Raw genomic sequence first — 27,065 nt, 5'->3', positions numbered from 1 at the left:
CTCATCTCGCTGGTCGAGTATGATCTCTTTCATCTTCTTCTTCTTCTTCAATCACTTCCAGCATTATTGCCTTGGAAGTGGACGGCCCATTTGGGAACAACTCTCTTTGACTTCCTCTATTCTGAGGTGGAGGTCTTGCATTACCTTGGATTGAAACTGCAGGTTGGATAGAGGGTCTACCTCTAGGATTTCCCTGATTTTGGCAGATAGAACCCTGATTACTCTGGACGGAAGGGATTGGAGTCTGGAATCTTGATCCCTCATTTTCTTGCCCTGAAAACCTTGATCCAAAAGGAGTTGAGCAATCCATGCTGCGATGTCCAAACCCTTGACCGTTATAGCATTTCACTCTCTTGTTCAAGGGTGGAACTTCTGAAGTTGAAATCCAAGAATTTGAGTTTCGAGAAAAGGACATTTCTTCCATTCTGGAACTTCCCATATCTTGGGTTTGACCCTGATATCTCTTAGGCAGAGGAAGGTTGGAATCACCTTCTGGGAATAAAAACCTTTTGAAAGGTGATGGTGCTGGCTTTGGCGAGACTTTGACATCAAAGGCCTTTGCGAAATCCTTCGCCATCCGAACTGCTTCGGCCATGGAAACTGGCTTGGCATTCTTCACCAGGATATTCAAAGGTTCGTTCAGTCCCCAAATGAACCTGGCCACCATCAGCTGTTCTTCATCCAGCGGAGGCGAGTATTTAAGGAGGGTGAATGCTTGGTGATATGCTTCAATAGTTCTACTTCCTTGGCTTGGCATTCTTCACCAGGATATTCAAAGGTTCGTTCAGTCCCCAAATGAACCTGGCCATCAGCTGTTCTTCATCCAGCGGAGGCGGTTTGTCTCGCACTGGTTTCTCCATGCCACTCTAGCTGACTCCACTATCTTTAGCCTTGCAAGAGCCATTTTGCTCTTCTCATTGTACCCGATGACATCGAAGTATTCTTCCATTGATTCGATCCACTTCTCCACAAGCCTCGCCCAAGTTTTCCCCCTTCTCCCTTGAAAGGTACAGGCTGCAAACTATGAAGAGTTTTACGAACATCCAGGTCGAGCTCTTCTTCATCGAGTTGGGGGTTAACATTTCTACCACGACGACCTTGATCCATGTTCCTATCAATACAAAAATTCTTGTTAAGTCTCTTTATTTATGATTTAATCCGATTTTTGATTCAACTGATTCCGGGGTTCTCTTAATAGGTCGGCTCCCCACAGAGTCAAGGGATAAAGATACTCATATAAAACGCATTATCAGTTAACAAACAATTCATTCAGAATTATCTCATTCATATCTTCAACACAATAATGGTCCATCAGACTGAATTTTTCTATCTAAACAATCCTCCATGGTGATTTCAAATTTTTAGATTTTTAATTTATCAACCCTTAAGTTGATCCACTGATAATCAAAAGTTAACGGTAGTAATCTGCCAGCACAATCCACTAATCTCATAGTGATTTGCTGAAGTCATTAATGTCATTCTAGCTACGAACATTATCACAAGGACTCATCCCATTCATCCTCATTGAGGTTTTGCTTAGTTATTACAATTCAGCCAAAAATTCAAAAATCTTTATTTTTCAATCAGAATCCAAATCAACTCATCATTTCTCAATCAGAATTTAAAATCATATCAACCACATTCGAATTCATCATCTGGATAGCATTAATGCTTATAATTTCAAGTCTTAGATTTACTCGTATATACTGCTAGTAAAGAGCTACAGTTATACCCTTGGTATATACGGGTAGTCATGGTCTATATTCACATCTATATCCATACATCTATTTTCACATCTACATCCAAATTCATACATCCACATCCATATCCACACCCATACATCCATTTCCACATCCACATTCATACATCCACATCCACATCCACATTCATACGTCCATATCCACATCCATATCTACATCCATACATCCACATTCACATCTACATCCATATATCCATTTTTACATCCACATTCATACATCCACATCCACATCCATACATCCATACATCCACATCCACATCCACATCCATACATCCACATCCATACATCTACATCCATACATCCATTTTCGCATCCACATTCATACATCCACATCCACATCCATACATCCACATCCACATTCATACATCCACATCCATATCCACATCCATACATCCACATTCACATCTACATCCATACATCCACATCCACATCTACATCCATACATCCATTTTCACATCCATATTCATACATCCATTTTCACATTCTCATTCATACATCCACATTCACATACATACATCCACATCCACTTACATCTATCTGATTCCTATCACATCTTATCACATCTATTTATAGAATGTAGGAGAATTCTAATTTTTTGATATAAAGATTCTTTACGCATATAATTAGGCATAAAGACAACTTTAGGAGGAATAACACTTTTATAAAAATCGTTTTATGCATCTATTTAGGCATAAGTTTAATTTTAAGAAAAATAACACTTTCGAATTAAAAATAATCCTTTTATGCATTTTACTATGCATAAATTCTATTTTAATGAGAGTAACACTTCTAAAATAAAAACAAATCTTTTATGCATTTTACTATGCATAAATTCCATTTTAATGAGAATAATACTTTCAAAATAAAAATAAATCTTTTATGCATCTAACTATGCATAAATTTAATTTCAATGAAAATAATACTTTCGAAACAAAAATAAATCTTTTATGCATCTTTCTATGCATAAAATCAATATTGATAAGAATAACTCTTTTGAATTAAAAATAAAATTCTTTATGCATCTTTCTATGCAAAAAATCAAAATTGATAAGAATAACTCTTTTGAATAACTCTTTTTATACTGGGCAATAAAATGTTAATAGTTCTTGTTTCCAATTATACACACTGCCTTAAGTCATGGCTTTCCCAGTAAGATAACCAAAGTACATGTATTCTTCAATACTATGAAGGAGAGTTCAGTATCTTATTTGCATATTTAACCATGTCGCTTGAGACATAACCAATCTGTTTGCCATCTAGATATTAAAAGTTTCATAGGATCTTATTTGTATGAGATGTAACCAATCTGTGTGATATGCAATCTAGGTCAATCCCTTGAGTTTTAATATCCTCCTTGTTTCCTCAAGTAAGACATTTACTTATACACCTTCATCCACAAATACTTCTTTCCGCTTCTCTCCTCCACATTCTATTGAAAACTTAGCCATAGTAACACCTGTAAGTGAACTGAGTACTATTAAAGTGGATATTGTTAGAGATATTTTTGACTCTTGTAGTTTTGATTCTTAATTTCTTTCTTGAGCCTTCAATTCATACTAATCTCGTTGAGATTCTCTACATTGATTGCTAATCTAGATTAATCTTCATTAGTCTTATATTACTTTTATGTAGGTCTCTTCCTATTTCTTCTTTTTTTTGTCTCTTACTAGTGCTTGTCCTTGGATGGCTCTTCTCCATTCCTGGGCTCAGTTGATCTCATTATGGTTCTATCCACCATCCCTTTTTTGTTCTTGCTCCAAGCTTCCTATTGGACCCAAGTGTACCTTGGGTGCATTTCAACACTCGTACTTGCTCAATACACCAACTACCATGTATTACATAAGAATATTATACTCCTTTTTGCCACACTTCTTGTACTTCATGTCCACAAGAAGATCAAACTCCCCACCACACTTCTTGTACTTCATGTCCACAAGAAGATCAAACTCCCCACCACACTCCTTGTACTGCTTCATATCCACAAGTGGAGAAATGTATTCTTGGGAGACAATTCACACTAACCTCCAGAAAACGCACTAACCTCCAGAAGAGTGCCAAATTGACTTACACTTGGCCTTGCATTCGGCCATACCAAATGCCTTAAGTATTTATCCATTGTGAGAAATGAAGTTGTCATCGGACCTCAATCCCCAAATAAAAATACGTAAGTCCAAGATTTGTCATTTCAAACTATGAACTCAGCAATCTCCTTAGTTTGTTGGATCTTCTCTACATGGTTTCTTGTCAAAATGAGACTGTCCACATAAAGGACTATATGATCATGTACATGCCTTAGAGAAAATTTGCTTAAAGAAAATGTACAAATTTGTTGGTCATGTGTTGGGGCTTGTTGGGAACCTCCACTGTCAGTGTGTTGGGGCTTGTTGGGAAGCTCCACTGTCAATGATCCATGAACCATCGGGTGTTGTAGAATGCTCTAACTTTACACATATTTCTTTAATTACCACAAAGAGATCCAAAAGAGATACTACATGTGCCTCTTGCTAGACATTTGGCATCATTCCCTACCCGAAGATGGAATCTCCTACTGGTTGATTGTAGGGAGCTATACCAATCCTTCTGCCTTGTTACATATCGAGATGCTAGACTCTCAATGATGCATGAACCATCTAGTATCTATATTAAACTTCCTTTCCCCTCATTGTTAGTATTGATTGAAGCTAACAATACTCACACTCAAGGACAAAGTATAGTGAAAGTAAGCATTGTTCCATTATATGGCTTGCACCATAACGTATTACTGTGGGTTCCATGAATTACGAAGTGAACCGACTCTATGATTGTATTCCTTCATGAATCAATGCTGCTACAATGAGGTCATCCTCTATTTCTAGGTTTTACAAAAGGGTGCCAGCTGGAGCGGAATTTAGAAGCTTCCTGCTTCCCACTCCAGTCCAAGATAGATGGCTAACCACTCTGATCGACAGATTGCATACATCTCCAAACCACCCCATCTTCAAGCATGCATGTTAGTATGAAACAACCCATCTAGGCCACCATGAGAGATTACGCATGCTTGCGCTCGCTCTGTAGCTTCTTCAATGTAGTTATTGTATCACGCGAAGCACGGTCTGACTTTCCGTGGGTAGATTCAAACCCTTTACCTCCCTTTCCGCAGCAGGAAAGGGTGCTACCGCTGGGATGAAAAACATGGAGGTGGCTACCCCAAATGTTTCAAGTAGTCCCTTGTTGAGCTCCTCGGTAATCTTTCAATACCCCTTGTAAGTATAGGTAGAGGTACATTTACTTCACCCACAACAAATTAATGTGACATTTTGCGGCCACTGCCAAGGCTGCTCAAACAGTCAATAAGTTCCTTTTCTAACACATGCAATGTGAAATTCTAGGCTCAGCTTAGAGAAGGAAAACATGTACCAACAGGTCTCCTAAAATCATCTTTGATAACACAAATTTTGATTACCACACAATTTGAAATATGTGTGTGATACCTTGTGAGGGTAAAAGGATGAAAGGACCAGATGTGCGAGAGATCAGAGAAAATCAATGCAGCATGAAATGGATGAATGAGTGTATTTTGATGGTGAATGAAATCCTATACAAGAGGCCCTATGATGTGAGGTAACGGAGAACATCGAAGATGTAGAGACGAGGTCGGAGCTGAAGCACGGTCAGCGATGAAGACTCGCGTTCATGTGAGGCGAAGGCACTCCGAGAGGTGGTCGATGCCTGTAGTGGGCAGCGGAAGGTGTAGTGGTGCAGGCTCTAGTGACAAAGGGTGTTGCGGTACCCGAGGGCTGTTGTCCCAAGTCAATGGAGAATGATGAGAAGAGGGCCGCTGTCCCAAGTCGATGGAGAATGATGATCAGAGAGGGCTTCTGTCCCGATGTCAATGATGATGATGAGAGAGGGCTGTTGTCCCGATGTCGAATGATGATGATGGGCAAAAAGGGCTGCTGTCCCAATGTCGAATGATAATGATGAGCAGAGAGGGCTGCTGTCCTGATGTAGATGAGACCAAGGAGTGCTACTGGTATCAGGGGCTGAGCATTGCAGATATCAGATCAGGGAGTGCTGCTGTTGTAGAGGGTAGAGCCGACAGCACACATATGGACAGAATCGCAAGCAACTGTTGTGAGCAGGGGATGGAGCCAACAGATGCTGCAGATTATAAACGATGCTGCTGCAGTTGCAGAGGTAGCGCCAACAGCAGACATGTTGATGACATGATGTCTTGTTGTTGTGCTGAATAGAAACGATGCATATATATGCAGTTGGGCTAGTGGTCGGCCGAGAGCAAGGGCTGTTGGCCAGCAACACGACCAAAATCCCAAATAAAATCAAATAAAAACCCTGTTGTGAGCAGGGGATGGAGCCAACAGATGCTGCAGATTATAAACGATGCTGCTGCAGTTGCAGAGGTAGCGCCAACAGCAGACATGTTGATGACATGATGTCTTGTTGTTGTGCTGAATATGAAACGATGCATATATATGCAGTTGGGCTAGTGGTCGGCCGAGAGCAAGGGCTGTTGGCCAGCAACACGACCAAAATCCCAAATAAAATCAAATAAAAACCCCTTTTAGGGCTGGGAAAAATACCATTTTCACACACCCCCTCTCAGACCAAAAGGGAACCATGAGAGAAGATGAAGGATAGTAGGGTCCCACACTAGCACACTGGCAGAATGCATGTATCTCCCTTTGGAAGCGAAGTCTGATAATTTCCGAGACGAAGGTCGTGATGGCAAAGATGTTGAGGGTGAGTAGGTGTAGACAGGTTGATCGTCTCCCAATGTAAGACCTCGAACATGGCTGTACAATGAGTAAGAAGTCCCATCCTTTGTGTGGTCCAGATATGAGTAAGGAGAATAAACTTTTGGTGAGAAAGGTTGGCCCATTGGAATTATGTGTAGACGATCCATGCTGTGTGCTCGAGGTCTTCAATCCCTTTGCTCACAATAGCTCTGATACCATGCGAGGGCAAAAGGACGAAAGGACTAGATGTGCGAGAGATCAAAAAAAATCAACAAAGCACGAAATGGATGAATGAGTGTATGTATGATGGTGAATAAATTCCCGTACAAGAGACCCTCTGTTGTGAGGTAACTCTGAGTAGTAGACCATCGAAGAAGTAAAGACGAGGTTAGAACTGAAGCACGGTCGGTGACGAAGGCTTGTGTCGATGTGAGGCGAAGGCACTCCGAGAGGTGGTCGATGTCTAGTGGGCAATGAAAGGTGTAATGGTGCAGGCTCTGCTGACGAGTGATGCGGTACTTGAGGGGTGTGTTGCAGTACCTGGAGGGGTGCAAGGCTGGATGTCGAAGGCACACGTGGATGTGAGGAAATGGCTCTCCGAAAGTGAGGTGATGCAGACAAACGCAAACCTGCAAATGAGTGACCTGCAGGAGGAACGCAGATATGAGGAGCAGAGAGGAATGTTGTCCCAATGTCGTTAGGTGATGATGAGCAGAGAGGGCTACTATCCCAAGTCGATGGAGAATGATGAGCAGAGAGGGCTGTTGTCCTAATGTCGAAGATGATGAGTAGATAGGGCTGCTGTCCCAATGTCAAATGATGATGATGAGTAAAGAGGGCTGTTGTCCCGATCTCGAATGATGATGATGAGCAGAGAGGGTTGCTATCCCGATGTCAATTATGATGATGAGCAGAAAGGGCTTCTGTCCCGATGTCGAATGATGATGATGAGCAACGAGGGCTGTTGTCCCAATGTCGAATGATGATGATGATGAGCAATGAGGGCTGTTGTCCCGATGTCGAATGCTGATGATGAGCAGAAAGGGCTGTTGTCCTGATGTAGATGAAATCCACTGCAGGTATCAAAGGCTGAGCGTTGCAAATATCAGATCAAGGAGTGTTGCTGCCATGGAGGATAGAGCCAACAACACACAGATATGGACGGAATCGCAAGCGGCTGCTATGAGCAGGGGATGGAGCCAACGGATGTTGCAGATGATAAACGATGCTGCTACTGTTGCAGAGGTGGTTGATGATATGATGTCCTGTTGTTGTGCTGAATATTAAATGATGCATATATATGGGGTTGGGCTGCTAGTCGGCCCAGAGTAGAGGCTGTCAGCCAGAAACAGAAGACCAAAATCCCAAATAAAAACCCCTTTTAGGACTAGGAAAAATACCATTTTCACACACCCCCTCTCAGGACAAAAGGGGACCATGAGAGAAGATGAAGGATACCACGGTCCCACACTAGCACACTGGCAGAACGCATGTATCCCCCTCTAGAAGCAAAGTCTGATAATTTCCAAGAGGAAGGTCATGATGGCAAAGGTGTTGAGGGTGAGTAGGTGTATACAGGTTGTTCGTCTCCCAATGTAAGACCTCAAACGGGGCTCTCCAATGTGTAAGAAGTCCCATCCTCTGTGTGGTCCGGATCTGAGAAAGGAGAATCAACTTTTGGTGAGAAAGGTTGGCCCTTCGGAATTATGGGTAGACGATCCATGCTGTGTGCTCTAGAGGTCTTCAATCCCTTTGCTCACGATAGCTCTGATACCATGTGAGGGAAAACGGACGAAAGGACTAGATGTGTGAGAGATCAGAGCAAATCAACACAGCATGAAATGGATGAATGAGTGAATGTATGATGGGGAATGAAATCATGTACAAGAGGCCCTCTGATGTGAGGTAACTCCGAGTTTTAGACCATCGAAGAAGCAGAGACAAGGTCGGAGCTGAAGCACGGTCGGTGACGAAGGCTCACGTTGATGTGAGGTGAAGGCACTCCGAGAGGTGGTCGATGTCTGTAGCAGGGTGTAGTGGTGCAGGCTCTGGTGAGTGCAAACTCTGGTGATGAGGGTGCTGCAATACCTGGAGGGGTGCAGGGCTGGATGTCGAAGGCACACGTCGATGTGAGGCGATAGCTCTCCGAAGGTGAGGTGATGCAGACAAACGCAAACCTGCAGATGAGTGGCCTGCAGGAGAAACACAGATCTAAGGAGCAGAGAGGGCTGCTGTCCCAATGTCGATGATGATGATGAGCAGAGAGGGCTGCTGTCCCGATGTCGAATGATGATGATGAACAGAGAGGGCTGCTGTCCCAAGTATCAAGGGCTGAGCGTCGCAGATATCAGATCAGGGTGTGCTGCTGCTGTAGAGGGTAGAGCCGACATCACACAGATATGGACAGAATCACAGGCGGTTGCTGTGAGCAGGGGATGGAGCCAATGGATGCTGCAGATGATAAACGATGCTGCTGCTGTTGCAGAGGTAGTGCCAGCAGCAGACAGGTTGATGATATGATGTCTTATTGTTGTGCTGAATATGAAACGATGCATATATATGGGGTTGGGCTGCTAGTCAGCCCAGAGCAGGGGCTGTCGGCCAGCAGCACAAGACCAAAATCCAAAATAAAATCAAATAAAAACCGGTTTTAGGGCTGGGAAAAATACCATTTTCACACATACCCCAACTTCAAAAAGTTCCGTCCAAAACAGCCAACTATTTGTTGAAGAGTTGCTTCACTATTTTCTTTGTAAAACAACATAAATTTAAAACAACAGATGGAAACTCTCTCATGAGGTAAAAGTCTAGAAAAGGAGGAAGGTGGGGCTCCCTCCATGGCTGGCCACTCTTAGAAAGAGGCTACATATGACGGGGAGGGGGGAAAGCCACACTGGGCGCTGTCACCTCTCTACTGCGGAGAGATGACCAGTAGCATTTGGAGGGCTGCTGCCTCAAGTCCATTAAGGGGATGGCAACTTCTCGCACAGAGTCAGTCTGTTCCATCTGGACAGAGCTCATCCAGACCCTGTGTGGCTGATAGGAGTGAGAATTTATGGACCTTTCTTGTTTAGAGGCAGGTCACCCCAAGTCATGTGCACCTAGCCGGCCAATGTGACAGTCAGCTGCACATATGCCAGATGTAGTGGCAATCTACATCGCCCAAGCAACTGAACCTCAGGCAGTGTGTGTGAAGGAGAAGCCAGGGTGGGGCTGACAAGCTGTAGGGTCCTTAACGCCACTCCCTTGGGCCATTGCGAATGTGCAAGGGCCAATGCTCGTAAGCCCATAAGCACCAAGAAGGGTCCTATCTGCCAACTGCAGCTGTAAAAGCCAATGATCCTAATGCACTGGAGTGGGCCTCTGGAATCCTCTTCTTTGCGGCATCCTGTGAAAGGACTAGGAGGCCAAGTGCCCAACCACTAGAAGGAGGTCATCCTGAAGGCTGCAGAGCCACAGAAGAATGTTGTCATGGAGAGAAAATTGTAATCCATCGAGGAGGTGGAAGAGAATCAAGAAGCATCAACCATGAAGGTGGAATGGCTGAAGCAATTGTGCCCATGAGGTCCCGTCTGCAGCCGCCGTATCCTGTGCTGGCATTGCTACCCAGGAGCTGGGAGAACTAGAGCCAGCATCCAAAGTTGAGCTGGGCCCACATCCCAACTGCCCCACAATGTTGCTTCACTTTCTATCTTGGCTTCAAGCTGTTTTCTTTGAGTATAAATTATTTCACTTGCAGGCCTTACAAAAACCATCTCTAACAGTCTTGATACGAAAGTTATCCCGAAAGCCTTTTTTGCATGAGCTCCTGTTACAATATCACTGATCTAGCTCCCTCCTCATGCACCATTTTGGTGCATCCTCAACCATGTCTCCCATTTGCCTCATCCTTACTCAGACGAGTTTAATAGTTATCTTTACAAGAGCATGCACCACCCTGGAAGTGATGAATGCGGTATGCATCTGAGACTATAATCTCTCGCATTTCTATCTTTGATATAATCTTAGATGCTGAATGGCAATCCGCACACATTCGAAGATTTTTGGCCACGCGGAGTGTCATGCCCTGGTGTGTACTAATAAGCCCGAAAGCTATGGCCAATTTTTCACAATGTCCACACAGAAAATCTTCTTTGTCTTCTGTCTTTTGATTTAAAACTAAGTCTACTCGTGGGTTGTACCCCTTCTCTTTCATTTGAATGCTTAATATATTTAGCTTTGCATAGATGTCCTCACTTTGTGGATGGCTTCTATCCCCTATGGAAAAGTTGTGCACCTGCCCATTGATCTCAATAAAAGCCTTTCCTGGCTTCTTCCAAGCATTTGCACTAGTCCTTAGCTCTTCCACTTCCTGGGCATCCTTTTCCATGCCAGCATAAGCATAAATGTTCGACATAAGGACAAACCCTGCAGCATTACCACGTTCAAGTGAAACAACGCGATCAAAACAGTGCCTTCCTAAAGCCACATTGCCATTGGTTCTGCACAAACTGAGCAAGGAGGTCCATCCCACCACATCCGGCACCAATGGGATCGTTTCAAGTAGGTCCACGGCCTCATTTAGCAGTCCTGCGTGGCCAAGAAGATCAACCATGGAGTTATAATGTTCGATTTTTGGAGAGATGCCGAGGTCCTCTTTCATAGACTTGAACTGTATGCATGATTCATTTACCAAGCCCATTTGACTGCATGCAGAAAGAAGGTTAAGAAGCGTCCCCTCATCTGGCTTCAATCCCTTTTGTTGCATATCCATGAAGAGTTGAAAGGCCAGCCTGTGATTTCTATGCTGGGCACAACCTGCAATCAGTGCATTCCATGTCACAATATTTTGCTTCGGTAATCTATCAAACACAGTGCATGCCATGTCAAGGTTGCCACATTTGGCATACATGTCAATAAGTGCACTCCCCACGAAAACATCCTCCATCCCGCCTTTGATAATGTAAAGATGAATCTGTGTTCCCTCTTCCAATGCAGCCATGTTTGAGCACGCTTGTAAAGCACATGCTAGAGTGACTGGTGTAGGCTTGAGACCCTCTTGTTGCATTTGTTGGAAGAGTTGAAGAGCCTTTACGCAGTGCCCATGTTGAGCATACCCTGCCATTAACGCACTCCACGTCACCACATCCACCTTTGGAATTCTCTTGAACACCCTGCATGCATCCTCAAGGCCTCCACACTTGGCATACATATCAACAAGGGCACTGCCAACATATATGTCTGCCTCAAATCCGGTTTTTATTGCAAGGGTGTGGATACGTATGCCATGTGCTTTAGTGGACAGACCTGTACACGCTTTCAGAAGATAGACAAGTGTGACTGAGCCTGGCTCAAGGCCTTCTCCTTGCATTTGTTCAAAAAGCTCGAGAACGTTCTCACCTTGGCCATGCTTGCTATGCCCTCCTATCAATGCATTCCAACTCACGACGTCTTGTTTGGGCAGCTTATTAAACATAGTGTGTGCATCCTCAAGGCTCCCACACTTGGCATACATGTCGATCACAGTGTTACCAAGAAATAAATCTAAAGCCATACTGCATTCAATTATCTGGGTGTGGATATTCCTCCCTTGCTCCAAGGCCGCTAGACTGGAGCAAGCTTTCAAAGTGCATAAAAAAGTGGCCTTGTGTGGCTGGACACCCTCTATTTGCATATGATTAAAAAGTTTGAGAGCTTCTTGGTAAAGCCCATGCTGGGCATACCCTGTGATCAATGCACTCCATGTCACAACATCCAGTGTCAACAACCTGTCAAACACATTTTGTGCAGCATGGAGGTGCCCACATTTGGCATACATGTCAATAAGTGTGTTGCCAATATTTGTAACCCTCTCAATTCCAGTTTCTATTATAGCAGCATGAATCTGCTTTCCCTGCTCAAACGCTCCCAAGTTGGAACAAGTTTTCAGAATGCAGACAAAAGTGACTGAATCTGGTTCGATGCCATCTTCTTGCATTTGCTCCACAAAAAAAAAGAGCTTCTCGAAAGTGCTCATGCTGGATATGTCCGGATATCAACGTGTTCCATGTTACGACATCTCGTTTGATCATGCCATTAAACACTATGCATCCATCCTTAAGACTCCCACACTTTGAATACATGTCAATAATGGCATTGCCCACAGGCGCATGCAAAACAAAGCCGCCTTCAACTACATGAGCATGGACTTGCCTACCCTCCTCAAAGGCAGCCACACAGGCACATGCCTTGAGAATGCAAATAAACGTGACCTCATCTGGCTTCACACCCTCATGCTGCATTTGCTTGAAAACCTTCAAAGCTTCCCAATTGTCTTCATGCTGAACATACCCTGTTATCATCACATTCCACATGACAATATTTCCCTTGGGCATCTTGTCAAACAACATGCGGGCATCCAGGAGGCTCACACATGTGGCATACATGTTAACAAGAGCACTGCCAACGTACTGGTTGAGCTCAAATCCTGTTTCAACTATATGAGCATGCATTTGCATCCCATGTTGAAAGATTGTTCTGCTTGAGCATGCTTTCACAAGTGCAACAAATATAATGCTGTTAGGCGTCACATTTAATTTTCGCATTTGCTCATACCATTCAAAAGCTTCCTTAGTTTTCCCAAGCCTGAGATATGCCAATATAGTCACAGTATACGAGGACAAGTCTGGTTCAGGTAGTTTGATAGACAATGAGTTTGCTTCACATGAACTCTCAACTGACACCTGTGTGTTGTTCACGTGGTTGTCCATAGAGACATGTGGCATGTTGCCACTGGCCATCACAAGTTGATAGAAGTCTTTCTCTAGATTGAGATCTTTGTCGTGAGAATTATTGCACGAGAGGTCCACAATGGTGTCCCTGTAAACAGGCACTCCTTCCTGCTCCGTGTAGTTCACAGCCTTTAATTTTTTGTTTAGCCCTGCCTTATCACATGATTTGATGGGGGTTCTGAGTTGACTAATTGGTGCCCTCCTGCGGGAATTTTTTTCGCGCAAAATATCAAGGTTATGTTCTTAATTATTTTGACACTAAGATCTATAAAAGAAGCATCTACAGATTACTTTAAAATAATTTTTCTAGTAATGTTCACAAATGACATGAAAATTCAATATTAATGAGACAGACCTGCCGGAAACAGCTCCATGGCAATCAATCCAATCTATTCGGCAATCTTTTCTCAACTGGTGATCGGAACAAACTGCCCCTTCGCTCAACATACATAGGTTTGCTTTGCTTAAAGGGGGGTTGCATGGATTGTTATTGTATGGCACCGCCATGGCAGAACCATATGCGCAGGCTGCAGCAAACAAAATACCTTAATTTCAATCACTAATCAAAGCGTAATGGCCACATACATTTGACATCATAGAGAAGGCATTGACCTTCTTCAATGGGGCATCCCACCAATGATGGCCACATCTAGAGCAACATTCCGATCATCCATCCAATGTGTTCTCATGAGCTTGCATGTCATGATGCTGCTTGATAAAAGCACACTTGTCAAAAATTCCTCAATTAAGAAAGAAACTATATTAAAAGACTGCTGCCTGTAATCTTAGAAAACTATATAATGCTTGACTTCTTATGCAAACCTTCTAGGTGTGTGTGCATGGATTTGTGTAGTATATAATCATGTGCATTGGCAAATATACACACGTTGTCGTGCCATGGCACGTCTATGGTGTGAAACTGTGCAAGCCATCAAATACACATCCAGATGCATGGGTTAAGTGCCGTGACGAGTCATTATATGATGCCATGTACATATGTTCATATTGTATATGAGGTTCAATAAGACAAGCTGAGGCTGAGCCAGATCTAGGAGTTTTTGTATATGAGTGTGGAGGGTGATGGTTCTGCTAAATGGTATCGATTGGGTCAAATCAGTGAACCTTATGGAATGCAAACATGAGGGCATGCCAATGCACAAAGGAATGTATTTATGAAGACATGGGAAAATACTTGAATGAACAATTGGGGATTCTATAAATCACATGGCCGATATGATGATTTATAAATTACGAAGGCATCAAGAGTAATGGAGATTCAATGGACATTGCAGTGTCGAGGAATTTATTGAATGCCGGGGAATAAAATTAGAAGAACTACCTTGCATTGAGCACCTTACCTTAATGTTAAGGTTAGGAGTATTACACTAAGGGGCAGATTGCGTGGCATTAAAAAGGAAAACAATGGAAAGCATTAGAGTGTGGGTGGCAGCATACGTGGAGTAAAAAAGAAATGTATTTCTTTTTATTAGAATTTGCTAGATAATGGGCAAAGAAGATTCGAGCGCAGCTTTTTAAATGGGGAATTTTCGGATTATAAGCTGAGAAAAGGTGATGCAACGCCGCATCTCTTGCGGGAAAAAGGAGAGAAAAACCAGAGGGAGTGGGCGGCGAGGACAAGTGAGAAAAAAATTCTGCAGAAAAGGAGAACCAGTGCCCATTCGACCAGTTTTTTTTATTTCAAGAATACAAATACTGTTTGTGCCTTGTAGGTGTTAGAATTAAAGGGTAAATTGAGTACTACATGATGATATACTTTTTGGAAAAACCACTTTCAAAATCGGCGCTGAAGCGATGCTGCTCCCCGCGTTTCTCCTTCGCATAATCAGCATTGAAGCGACTTTTGAGACAAGCAAAAATAAAAAACAAAGTGTAAAACCACTCGTGCATTCAGATAAGTTTTTTTTCTACTACTTTATTGGATTTAGGAAAAGGGTAAGCCCATAAATCCTTAAAGGATTTGGAAATGAGAAAAGCTTGGTGAACAAGCTAATGGTTTTTTTTAGAACTTGATGTTTTGTGGAAAAAGGTATCCTCTTAGCACATTTAAATCACGGGAAATTGGTCTTGCTTCTGCTTGATTGAATTCTGGAAGTCATGAGCATGTTATGCCATCTTTTGCTTGTGAGATGTTAGAATATTAAGGCAGGTTTTCAGGTGACTAAGAGCTTCTTGAAATGATGGTTTTGATGGCACTGGATGTAAAGAATGTAACTGGTCACATGTATATTGGAAAAATTTGAAGGTTTTGTTATGCTTACATGTGAATGGTACAAAGGATTTGGAAAAAGGAGTCAGAGAGAAAAGGAACAAACACTTGGTATGCAATTTTGTGCAATCATCAGAATGAATTCAAGGATGTATTGAGGTGATTCGACACATGTATATGTCATTGAAAATGGCGATATTCAATACTCCTTGGGAAATTTTGTGTGTGAGTTTCCTTGTTAGATTTGGTACCCACTCTCACAGCTAGAAGTCTCGTACTTTCCTGGTTGTACCGCACACGTCACGATAGCTTTGGTGAACCCGACGTGAAACTGCTGGGGTGAGAGTGTGGTGAAATATATAGGGAAGCTATGGCTGAGAATTCTGAGGGTCAGTGGGTTCATTTTGACCCCGGAGTTATGCAAATGTTTCAGATGTTTACCATGTACATGCAACAACAACAAGCTGCTGAAAGAGGACAAATTTCCACGACCAAAGCATTACAATCAATTGTGAAAAAGATGGATCAATTTGATGGGAAGGACATTACAAAGTACCTGCGCAATTATATAAAGGAGATGGAGCTAAACAGGGTGACTGAGGAGGACATGGTTCGAAGTTTCGAGCTGGTATGTGTTCCTGAAATAAGAGAGCGCATAAAAGGATTGCAGACAACACAGGGTGGCAGAAATTGGGAAGAGTTCAAGCTTGCTTTAAAGGATGAATATTTTATGGAGGATTCTGAGCGAGTGACCAAACGAACTTTCTTGGAATGGGTCACAAAATCTAAAATGGGAATTTCTGCCACAGAATTGCTAAGAGAGTTTGAGAAGCATTATGCCCAGTTGTCAAGGATAGAGCGTGCAACTTTGGACAGAGAAAAAACAGAGCTCTTCTTACAAGCAGCTGGGAAAGATCTCCAGGAGAAAGTGGAAATCCTCCTTGAGGATAAGGATACAGAGCAGGGATTAAAGAGTGATTGGAATGATGTTGAGGATGCAGTTACTATGTTAGCAAAGCGGCAGCGGAGGAGGGATAAAATGGTGATGGGCTCTGCAACCCCCATAGCTGCTGTTACCCCTGAGAATCTACCCAAACCAGCTGCTACAATTCCCAAGGTAGATGGGCCAATGGATGAGCTTATCAAGGGTATGCGTGACTTAAAATTGAAGATGTCCATGATTGAAGAAAAAGGTTTACCATTGGGGCAGGCTTCTATGCAAAGGCCTCAAAGCAAAGAAGGGTTTACATATAGATGCATATGGTGTGATGACCCAGAACATGCAAAGAAGGATTGTGCTAGCTATAAAGAAGCTCTTAAAAATCAACTTGTGTTTTTCAAAGATGGGAAAATCCATCTTACAGAGACTGGTCTTCCATTGAGTACAAACTTTGGGAAAGGAGGGATGAAAAAGCTGGTAGAGGATATGGCTGCTAGTCATGCCATTTCTATGGTTGAGGCAGCAACCTATGGATTAAAGGTTGGTCAACTAAAGCAGGGATTTGAGAATGATGAGGATTATGAGAATGAGGATTTTTGGCCATCAACAATGGAATTAATTGCGTCAAAGAAAGTGTCAAAGCAAGCTTTGCATGAGGCAGGTGATTGTATACGTCTTGAGACTGGCTGGGAGGAGCCTGTGGATTCTTTATCTATTCATGCCTATATTGCCAAATGCCAAAATAATGAGGCACAGGTAGAGGAGAAGCGTAAAAGGGAAAATGAGGAAGGAGGGCCATCAAAAAGAGTTACACGTGGAAGTGAAAAGAAGGATCCTGGGCCATCACATATGCCTCCACGGCATAGCAGACCTCCACAGGATGTTTCAATGGAAGAAGTGCCAGCAAAAATGAAGGAGAAGGGTAAAGGGAAAAAGCCCACTCTACAAGCTTCAATCTGATATTGAAGCTGCAACAGATCTCAAAAAGGTGCTTGAAGAGAGGATTCTAAACAGCAGGGTGGAATTCACACTAGGGGAAGTCTTGGGAATTGCAAAGAAAGAATTTCATGATGAGATAATTGATATTATACGAAGGAAAAGGCAGTCCATAATTGAATCTATTCCATCACAAGGGGAGGCAAGCACTTCCAAGACTCATGGAGTACAGGTACAGAAAAAGGAAGAGAGAGAAAATGTGGTGGAATGTAATCACTCTGCTGATGGGGCACGACAAGTGTGCTTTGTGGAAGAGGATGATGAAAAAGAAGTTCTTACAAAGAGTCATTACTCCAGGAGCCATTGGGCAAGAGCAACCATTGAAACCCTTGTCAAGATAGGTGATTTGGAAGAGCCATATGTCGCTCTAATTGATCACGGGTCTGAAATAAATCTTATGGCTAAAAATCTCTACAACAAATGTAAGTGGCCAATGGATGTGGATCATGGGTGGATGATTAAAGCAGCTAATAACTCATCTGGAGAGCTTTATGCAGCATGTCCAAATGTAAGGGTAACTATAGGGGATGTGAAGGATGATCAGAATTTCTTTGTTCAGGAGATGTCATCGTATCCCCTTATCCTTGGACAACCCTACATTACAGCTGTAAGGATGGAAACAAAGGTTTTGGATGATGGTTCAGCATATGCAAGAATAAGGAGTAAAGATGGCAAAAAAGCTGTCCAGTTTTTGACAGTTTGCATTAACCATGAAAGGAATCGTGAGTCTCTTCGGGCACAGTCACTCCCAAAGATAAACAGAGAGTTCATGAATTACAGGGAGATGAGGGATTTTGGCCAGGTGCCATTGTAAAGCGGGATTCCAATGGTACAAGGGGAAATGAGTTCTCGTAGGACTCAATCAATGTAAATAGCTTTTCAGCAAATTTTCAAGGATTCTCCAGCTATGGGTCACTGGTTTTTGTAAAAAGCAAGGATTTGAAGCATGGCATGCGAAAACATATACAAAATGAACAAAAAAGTTTTGAGCAGTGTGGTCTTTTGGGGAAAAATGAGTTTATTTCAGGGGTGCTTGATGAGGTGTCATTTGTAGATACTATGGATGTGCTTTTTGATATGGGAAGAGCATGCTTACAGGGTGGAAATGAAATGATAAAGGTGTCATCTGTGGAGATGTATGATATAATCCAGGAATTTGAGGGGGTGGAATGTAAAAACATGAATTGTGAGATGGATGCTCATGTTGATACAAAGTACAAAACGGTTGCAAAGAAGGTGAAACCAGTTGCCTTGCCCTTGCCACCAGGAAGCAAGGAGAAGATAGATGAAGCTTCTATGCAGCCAAATCTTAGAGATCCGAAGAAAATTGGGCATAAATTTACTCAAGAAACTCTAAAAGAGCTGAAGATTGGTCAGAAGGATTTTCTGTTGCCAGTTGAAAGGGAATGCTTTGAGGAGATGCTTGTAAAACATGGGAAAGCCTTTGCTTTTCAGTCGCATGAGATAGGCTGTGTTGATCCAAGTGTAACAGCACCAATGGTGATCTTTACTGTTCCACATGTACCCTGGAACCTGCGGCCAATTCCAGTACCAAAGGCTCTCTTGCCAAAGTTGATGGAATTACTAAAGGAAAAGATCAGGATGGGAATCTTGGAGCCTTCATGTGCCCCATATTCCAACAGATGGTTTACTGTACCAAAGAAAAATGGGACATTGCGCTTTATTCAAGACATGCAACCTGTAAACAAAGTCACAATCAGGAATGTGGGAGCAGGCCCAATTGTGGATGAGTTTGCAGAAGCATTTGCAGGGAAAGCTATATACTCTATGGGTGATCTGTATTCGGGATATGATCAGTTCCAGCTGGATATACAAAGCAGGGACTTGACCACAATGAGAACTCCTTTGGGATTAGTAAGGATGTGTACCTTACCACAGGGAGCCACTAACTCAGTGGCACATATGATGAATGGAATGAATAAAGTCTTACGAGACTTCATACCACAAAAAACTATGCCATTTTTGGATGATGTGCCAATAAAGGGCTGTGATGAGAAAGACAAAGATGGGGATTTGGATTCAAAGGGGTGCCGCAAGTTTGTGGCAAATCATATAAAGGATTGTGACATGATTCTATCCAAGCTTGAAGAAGTGAATCTTACTTTATCTGGGCTGAAATCGGTGTTTGGAGTTGGTGAAGTGCTAATAGTGGGACATCTTTGTAGTACTAGTGGACGCCGTCCTTGTCCAGCCAAGATAGATGCAATACAAAGAATGAAGGAAACATGCATTAATGTTACAGAGCTGAGGAGATTTCTTGGAGCATGTGTCTTTTATGTTATTTGGATCCCACATTATGCACATGTAGCAGATCCTCTTTATCAACTTTTGAGGAAAAATCAAAAATTTCTGTGGAGTGCAGTACATATTAAAGCTATGCGGAAGCTGAAATATTTGCTCCAATCATCACCCACTTTGAGAAAGGCAGATTATGAGTGTGGCAGGCCTGTGATTGTTACAGTTGATACTAGTCCTACTGGGATAGGATGGGCAGTAGGGCAAGATGATGAGGATGATCATAGGTATGTAATTAGATTTGGAGCAAAGGTATTAAGCTTTCGGCAACGAAAGTATCCACAGATCAAGAGAGAGTTATGGGGGATAGTCACTGCTCTAAAATGTGAAAAAGAATATCTTATTGGGGCATCTGTACTTGTGGAAACTGATTGCTTGCCACTTCTTGGGATGATAGCAAGTTGTACCACTCCAGATATTGCTATGCTTAGGTGGATTGCTTATATCAAGTCACTAAATCCTGAGTTTGAGCATATTGCGGGAAAAGATAATCCAGTTGCAGATATGCTATCAAGAGCTATGTATGAAGATGAGAAAGAGATGATTAGTGACATTGATGATGTGGGTACAAAGTTCTATACTACAGCATATGCAAAAGGGGATCATATTTGCCTATCAAATGCACTTGAGTCTTTTATTGAGGAAATATATGAAGGAGATTGGTTGCTTATTGGTCAATATTTGAGTACTCTGACAAGGCAAGAAAATTGGTCTGACTCAGAATTTAAAAGGATCCGCAGAAAAGCATATGGTTATTTCCTAAAGGATGGGTATCTCTGGAAGCATCCTAAGCAGAGGAATGCTATGCCACAGAGAGTCATATGTGATAAAGAGACTCAAGGAAAGCTTGTGAAAGAATTCCATGAGAGTCTCTGGGCTGGACATAGAAGTGTGTGGGCCACCTTTACCAAAATAAAGGAAAAATATTGGTGGAAAGGAATGTACAAGGATATTTCCCAATATGTGGAAACATGCATGGTATGCCAAATGTACTCAAATGTGCGGCATTGTGATGGCTTGCAACCAACCTACCCACCTGCCATGCACTACAAATGGGTAGTGGATCTAGTTACAATGCCTTTGGGAATTTGGCAGATGCGGTATATAGCACTTGCAAGAGAAGATTTGACAAATCAGGTAGAAGGACGTGCTCTTAGAACAAAGAGTACGGAAACAATATGCAAATTTCTTTTGGAAGATGTGATCTGCCGATATGGTTGTATTGGGAAAATAACAGCAGATAGGGGTGAGCTAGATGTTGAAGAAGCAAGGGAATTCTTCTCTAGAATTGGTATCAAACTGTCCCTAACATGTGCTTACAATCCTGAGGGCAATGGAAAAAGTGAGCGAGGACATCCTCCAATCATTAAAGCTTTGGCTAAGGCATGCAGAGAAAGAATGAGAGAGTGGCCAAAGCTGCTACCATATGCCTTGTGGGCTGACCGTACAACTCATAGCTCGACAGGATACATGCCTGCAGAATTAATGAATGGTCAGAAGCCAGTGCTGCCAGTTGAAGAAGTAATTCTAACTTGGAATGTATTGCCCTGGGTGGAAGGATTGAGCAGAGATGACCTCCTTGCATTGCGAATAAGACAGTTGGAGAGGAGGCCTGAAGATGTAGAGCTTGCTAAAGCTCGCTTGAAAGATGCAAGGCTGAAAAATAAAGAAAGATTTGATAGTAGACACAGACTCCGGCCAAAACCTATTGAAGAAGGTGATTGGGTTCTAATGTATGATAGTAGCCTTGACAACCAATTCACCGTTCAAAGAAAATTTGCAAAAAGATGGTTTGGCCCTTACATTGTCAAGCATGTGCATGGAAATGCCACGTATACTCTGTGTGAGCTTGATGGAACAGAAATAAAGAATCTTGTGGCAGGCAAAAGGATCAAGATATTTAAAAGAAGGCATGATAGTGATCCTTTTGATTCACAGGAGACTCAGGATGAGAGGCTTGACAGTGGTAGTATGGATATGGTTGAAGAGGAAGAGGATGATCTTCCTGACAATGCAGAAGATGAAGATGACATCCAGCTATATGTAGATCTTGATTATGATTTGGCACATACCAGAGGATGTGCAGGTTTAGAGGGGGTGGATGTCGTGCCATGGCACGTCTATGGTGTGAAACTGTGCATGTGAGGCCATCAAATACACATCCAGATGCATGGGTTAAGTACCGTGACGAGTCATTATATGATGCCATGTACATATGTTCATATTGTATATGAGGTTCAATAAGACAAGCTGAGGCTGAGCCAGATCTAGGAGTTTTTGTATATGAGTGTGGAGGGTGATGGTTCTACTAAATGGTATCGATTGGGTCAAATCAGTGAACCTTATGGAATGCAAACATGAGGGCATGCCAATGCACAAAGGAATGTATTTATGAAGACATGGGAAAATACTTGAATGAACAATTGGGGATTCTATAAATCACATGGCCGATATGATGATTTATAAATTACGAAGGCATCAAGAGTAATGGAGATTCAATGGACATTGCAGTGTCGAGGAATTTATTGAATGCCGGGGAATAAAATTAGAAGAACTACCTTGCATTGAGCACCTTACCTTAATGTTAAGGTTAGGAGTATTACACTAAGGGGCAGATTGCGTGGCATTAAAAAGGAAAACAATGGAAAGCATTAGAGTGTGGGTGGCAGCATACGTGGAGTAAAAAAGAAATGTATTTCTTTTTATTAGAATTTGCTAGATAATGGGCAAAGAAGATTCGAGCGCAGCTTTTTAAATGGGGAATTTCCGGATTATAAGCTGAGAAAAGGTGATGCAACGCCGCATCTCTTGCGGGAAAAAGGAGAGAAAAACCAGAGGGAGTGGGCGGCGAGGACAAGTGAGAAAAAAATTCTGCAGAAAAGGAGAACCAGTGCCCATTCGACCAGTTTTTTTTATTTCAAGAATACAAATACTATTTGTGCCTTGTAGGTGTTAGAATTAAAGGGTAAATTGAGTACTACATGATGATATACTTTTTGGAAAAACCACTTTCAAAATCGGCGCTGAAGCGATGCTGCTCCCCGCGTTTCTCCTTCGCATAATCAGCATTGAAGCGACTTTTGAGACAAGCAAAAATAAAAAACAAAGTGTAAAACCACTCGTGCATTCAGATAAGTTTTTTTTCTACTACTTTATTGGATTTAGGAAAAGGGTAAGCCCATAAATCCTTAAAGGATTTGGAAATGAGAAAAGCTTGGTGAACAAGCTAATGGTTTTTTTTAGAACTTGATGTTTTGTGGAAAAAGGTATCCTCTTAGCACATTTAAATCACGGGAAATTGGTCTTGCTTCTGCTTGATTGAATTCTGGAAGTCATGAGCATGTTATGCCATCTTTTGCTTGTGAGATGTTAGAATATTAAGGCAGGTTTTCAGGTGACTAAGAGCTTCTTGAAATGATGGTTTTGATGGCACTGGATGTAAAGAATGTAACTGGTCACATGTATATTGGAAAAATTTGAAGGTTTTGTTATGCTTACATGTGAATGGTACAAAGGATTTGGAAAAAGGAGTCAGAGAGAAAAGGAACAAACACTTGGTATGCAATTTTGTGCAATCATCAGAATGAATTCAAGGATGTATTGAGGTGATTCGACACATGTATATGTCATTGAAAATGGCGATATTCAATACTCCTTGGGAAATTTTGTGTGTGAGTTTCCTTGTTAGATTTGGTACCCACTCTCACAGCTAGAAGTCTCGTACTTTCCTGGTTGTACCGCACACGTCACGACAACGTTTTACACATGCATGCGCATACATGCATGCGTGGGTGTGGATGCAAGAGTTTGTGGGTGTGTATATCCAATGCTAGACATCAGAGCTTTATCTCAAAATGAAGCTACATACTAAAATCTTCTGTCTGCTGGAAATATAAAACCGAGCCATGCTGCAAAAGCAGACCATCTAGAGGATTTTGACATGTGCACATGCATACATGAAATATGTGCATATGCATATGCACAGAAGTATATATGCATATGTGTATGTGGGGGCGGGTATTATATTCATGTGTGTAGGTATAATGCCACCTGATGAGTATGGGTGCCTGTGTTTATATGTATGTATGTATGGGATGTATTTGTATAATGCTAAAACGGAGTACCTTTTTCCTCAAAAGGAAACTTCCTGCGAGAGCATCTGCTGATAATATGATGGAATCTCCATAGTTGAGAAGTGCCCAACGATCCAGGGGACTCCAGCATGTGCCTCCCGCTTCTTGACTGCCATTCCGATTTGTTACGCCCACCAGCTCACGGGCCTGAGCTCCAAGGCTTGTCCATCGCCCACTGTTCACGTCGTGAAGAAGAACCTTTCTTCTGATAGGATTCTATGAACTAAACTGTTGCCCTCCCCAATTTGGTTGGGTAGCCCTCGTTGTTCGATGTAACTTGAACAAGTTGATGCTTCTTCATGTTCATCAGACTTAACTATTATGCAAGGCTTTCCATACTGTAATAATCATTTTGCTTTGTCAAAAAATCCTAGTTCCTTAAACAAGGTAATAATGTTCACATGTATGGAAAATGGTTAAAGCAGAGTGGTTAAAGCTGACGAAGTCCTAGCCGGTGATGTAGGTTCGCGATCCGTGCTCTGTGCGGTGTTGCACGTCCTTATATCCGGAGTTGGGTGTGTGAGTAGTGTATATAAACTGGTGTTTCTTGCCAAATTGTTTTTTAAAGGAAAATGGATGTTGACATATCTATTTATACTATTAAGGAAACTTAGGGAGGCCACACTTCGTGCCTATGTGCCACTTGTGTGGTGTGGATTGAATGTGTATGCATTCTAGATGGTGATGGGTGATGCGAGTTGCGAAGGATTAGAATGTTTTACATCCACCTAACAAGAACCTTGTAATATATATGTGATGTGAGGATATAATTAGTATAGAAGGTAACTAATCTATGGATTACATCTAAGAGATAGAGATAGAAAGAGAGAGAGAGAGAGAGAGAGCATCCACATCCAATCCACACCATACAAGTGGCACATAATTTCACCCTTCCACCAATAGAAAGGAACGGAGGAAGGCTGAGGCACGACCTATGGCTTCCCTTAGTTTCTTTAGAGTTCATCCCTAAGTTTGTATAGAAATTAGTCTTCAAGACCCCATTCATTGATTCACATGACCAATGCGCTTGTGCCATATGTCAATATTTGCAATGACACCTATTCCATGCGCAAACATGGCTGCCTTTATCTCGGCATGTTTACATCCAAAGTAAATATCCTGCCATTTTTGTTACCCTTTGCAACCAAGTGACACTTATTTTTGAAGTCTTCCACAAAACATCCTTGAGGATTAAACCTCACTCTTGCAGACCCTGCTCAAACATCTGTCCCACAGAAACCAAGCTCTTTATAATATTCGGAACATGAAGTACATCAACCAAGTACTTCATTTTGCCATCCTCTATAGACAATGGCACTTTACCAACATGCACAATGGGATGCGTAGTATCATCACCTATTTCTACATAACCTGGTTTTTCCATTTTCTACATATCTCTAAACCACTTAGCATGACTGATCATGTGGTTAGAGGTGCCAGAATCCATATACCATATATCTTGAGATCCTGACACATCCCCTGTTATGGAACTAAGCATGTGCTGCATCATAAACAACTGCTCACTTAACTCATCACCTCCATGTTTGCTAGATGATGCATAGTTGCCTTGCTGCAACTTCCCACTTTTAATGTCATTCTGCTTTTTGTAGCAGTCCTTTGCCATGTCTCTTGGTTTGCCATAGTAATAGCACTCTATGCTATTTGCATTTTGATTTCTTTGCCAACCACCTCAGCCTCTTTGGCTTCCCTTGCCTCTAGACTGGCCTCTTCCACCTGTGTATGATTGCTGATGTGAATCATTAGACTACTGTTGTCCAGAATTCTTATTTCCTTGTCGGCCACCACCCTGGCCTCTATCTCTGCCTCTACCTGAATTAGAGTAGAAGGCCTGTTATTACGATGATGTGTTCTTGCTTTGTGAAGAAGAATCCTCACCTAAAGCCTTTTCTTCTATGATCAACATAGATATCAAGTCTCGAAAGTTGGGAATATTCTCCCTAACTGTAATGGAGGTCTTGAATGGCTTGTACTCTTTGCCAAGCCCATTCAGATAGACACTCACCAAATCATCATCCTTCACTGATACATTGATAGACCCAAGGGATTCAACAATGCCCTTGATCTTTAAGTCATATTCATTGATGGACATGCTTTTCTTTTCCACAGTATGCAACTCTTGCTTTAACTGCAACTTCCTTGCCTTTCCACAGTATGCAACTTCCTTGCCTTTGTGTTAGTTTGGAACATATGAACTAGATTCTGCCATGCAAATGCTAGAGTGTTTGCATCCTGTATGTGTCCTATCATAGTGTCTGTAACATTGATTGAAATCCAGTACATGACTTTTCTTGCACCTTGATTCCAATCCTTGAATGCCTTTATATTTGCAGGAGTGGCATTCTCCTCAAATAACTCTGGAGGCTCCTCATTGTCTCCTTCTACATAAACCCAAAATCCTTAACCCATTAGGAAATTGGTCATTCTGAACTTCCATGCATGGAAGTTATTCTTATCCAGCTTCTCACTAACAATCTGATTAATTCCGTTAGACATGTTTTCCTGCAGAGCAGGAATCAAATAACCTACAAATAGACAACTTCTGTTTGCAACATGTAATACAACAGTATCTCCTGTAACTGCTGCAATGGTACTTCAGCACAGCATGTGTGTCACCAAATGTGACCAGAGTACATGTACATACACCTAGTATCAACAATACATGTGCAAACCCTATCTGCACTTCCAAAATGTATTGCTGCACTGCAATAACTAGATCTTGAGTAGAAAGAGTTCTCTACCAAAACTTCAAGAAAACTGTCGAAAATACCCTGCAGTGACAAAACGTGGCCCGTAACGCGCTCGAAACACGAATTTGGCCAAAAAATAATGTCTAATAGGACGGTATACATGCCATGCAACTCCTCTCCCATAAAGACAGCTCCTCAATCAGAGATGTGTAGCTCCCAGAGCTATTGAGGGGGGGTGATACCTAAAACCAAGAAGGGGAAAGAGCTGATGGTGCTCTTACTCGTTAGTACCGCTTCCTTCCTTGCTTGTTCTTGTCTCCTTAGCTCGCACATGAACCAGGATCTGATACCATAAAGAGAATGTGGGGGAGAGGGAGAGCTTCAAACCCTAGCAAGCAAACACACACACACAAGAGAGAGATGGATAGCTGAATTTTCTTCTATCTTCTTCTTCTCTACTCAACCAACATAACATAAAGATAAGAGTACACACTATATGGG

The 27,065-nt window shown here is 42.1% G+C and overlaps 1 protein-coding gene across 3 annotated transcripts; it reads right to left on the bottom strand.

Annotated features, from left to right (window-relative positions):
- Positions 1 to 9,034: 9,034 nt before the first annotated feature.
- Positions 9,035 to 24,208, bottom strand: LOC147632510 (pentatricopeptide repeat-containing protein DOT4, chloroplastic-like). Of its 3 annotated transcripts, none has more exons than XM_086807304.1 (3): positions 13,857 to 13,952; positions 13,600 to 13,771; positions 9,035 to 13,446 (listed from the first exon to the last, which is right to left on the bottom strand). In XM_086807304.1, the coding sequence occupies exon 3, from the start codon at positions 12,488 to 12,490 to the stop codon at positions 10,400 to 10,402; it is 2,091 nt and encodes a 696-aa protein (XP_086663430.1). In that variant the 5' UTR covers positions 12,491 to 13,446; positions 13,600 to 13,771; positions 13,857 to 13,952; the 3' UTR covers positions 9,035 to 10,399. The 3 variants fall into 3 exon arrangements, with proteins under 3 accessions (XP_086663430.1, XP_086663429.1, XP_086663431.1); XM_086807303.1 differs by having other exon boundaries at positions 9,035 to 13,443; XM_086807305.1 differs by lacking the exons at positions 13,600 to 13,771; positions 13,857 to 13,952 and adding an exon at positions 23,848 to 24,208 and having other exon boundaries at positions 9,035 to 13,443.
- Between the last annotated feature and the right edge of the window lie 2,857 nt (positions 24,209 to 27,065).

Source organism: Cibotium barometz, chromosome 13, assembly GCF_041138505.1.
Source record: "Cibotium barometz isolate CiBa-2024 chromosome 13, ASM4113850v1, whole genome shotgun sequence".
Lineage (NCBI taxonomy): Eukaryota > Viridiplantae > Streptophyta > Polypodiopsida > Cyatheales > Cibotiaceae > Cibotium > Cibotium barometz.
This window is presented reverse-complemented; position numbering and strand designations above follow the sequence as displayed.

Coding starts and splice junctions, on each gene's coding strand:
- LOC147632510 (XM_086807305.1), bottom strand. CDS start 12,490: ATGAGCACTTTCGAGAAGCTCTTTTTTTTTGTGGAGCAAATGCAAGAA.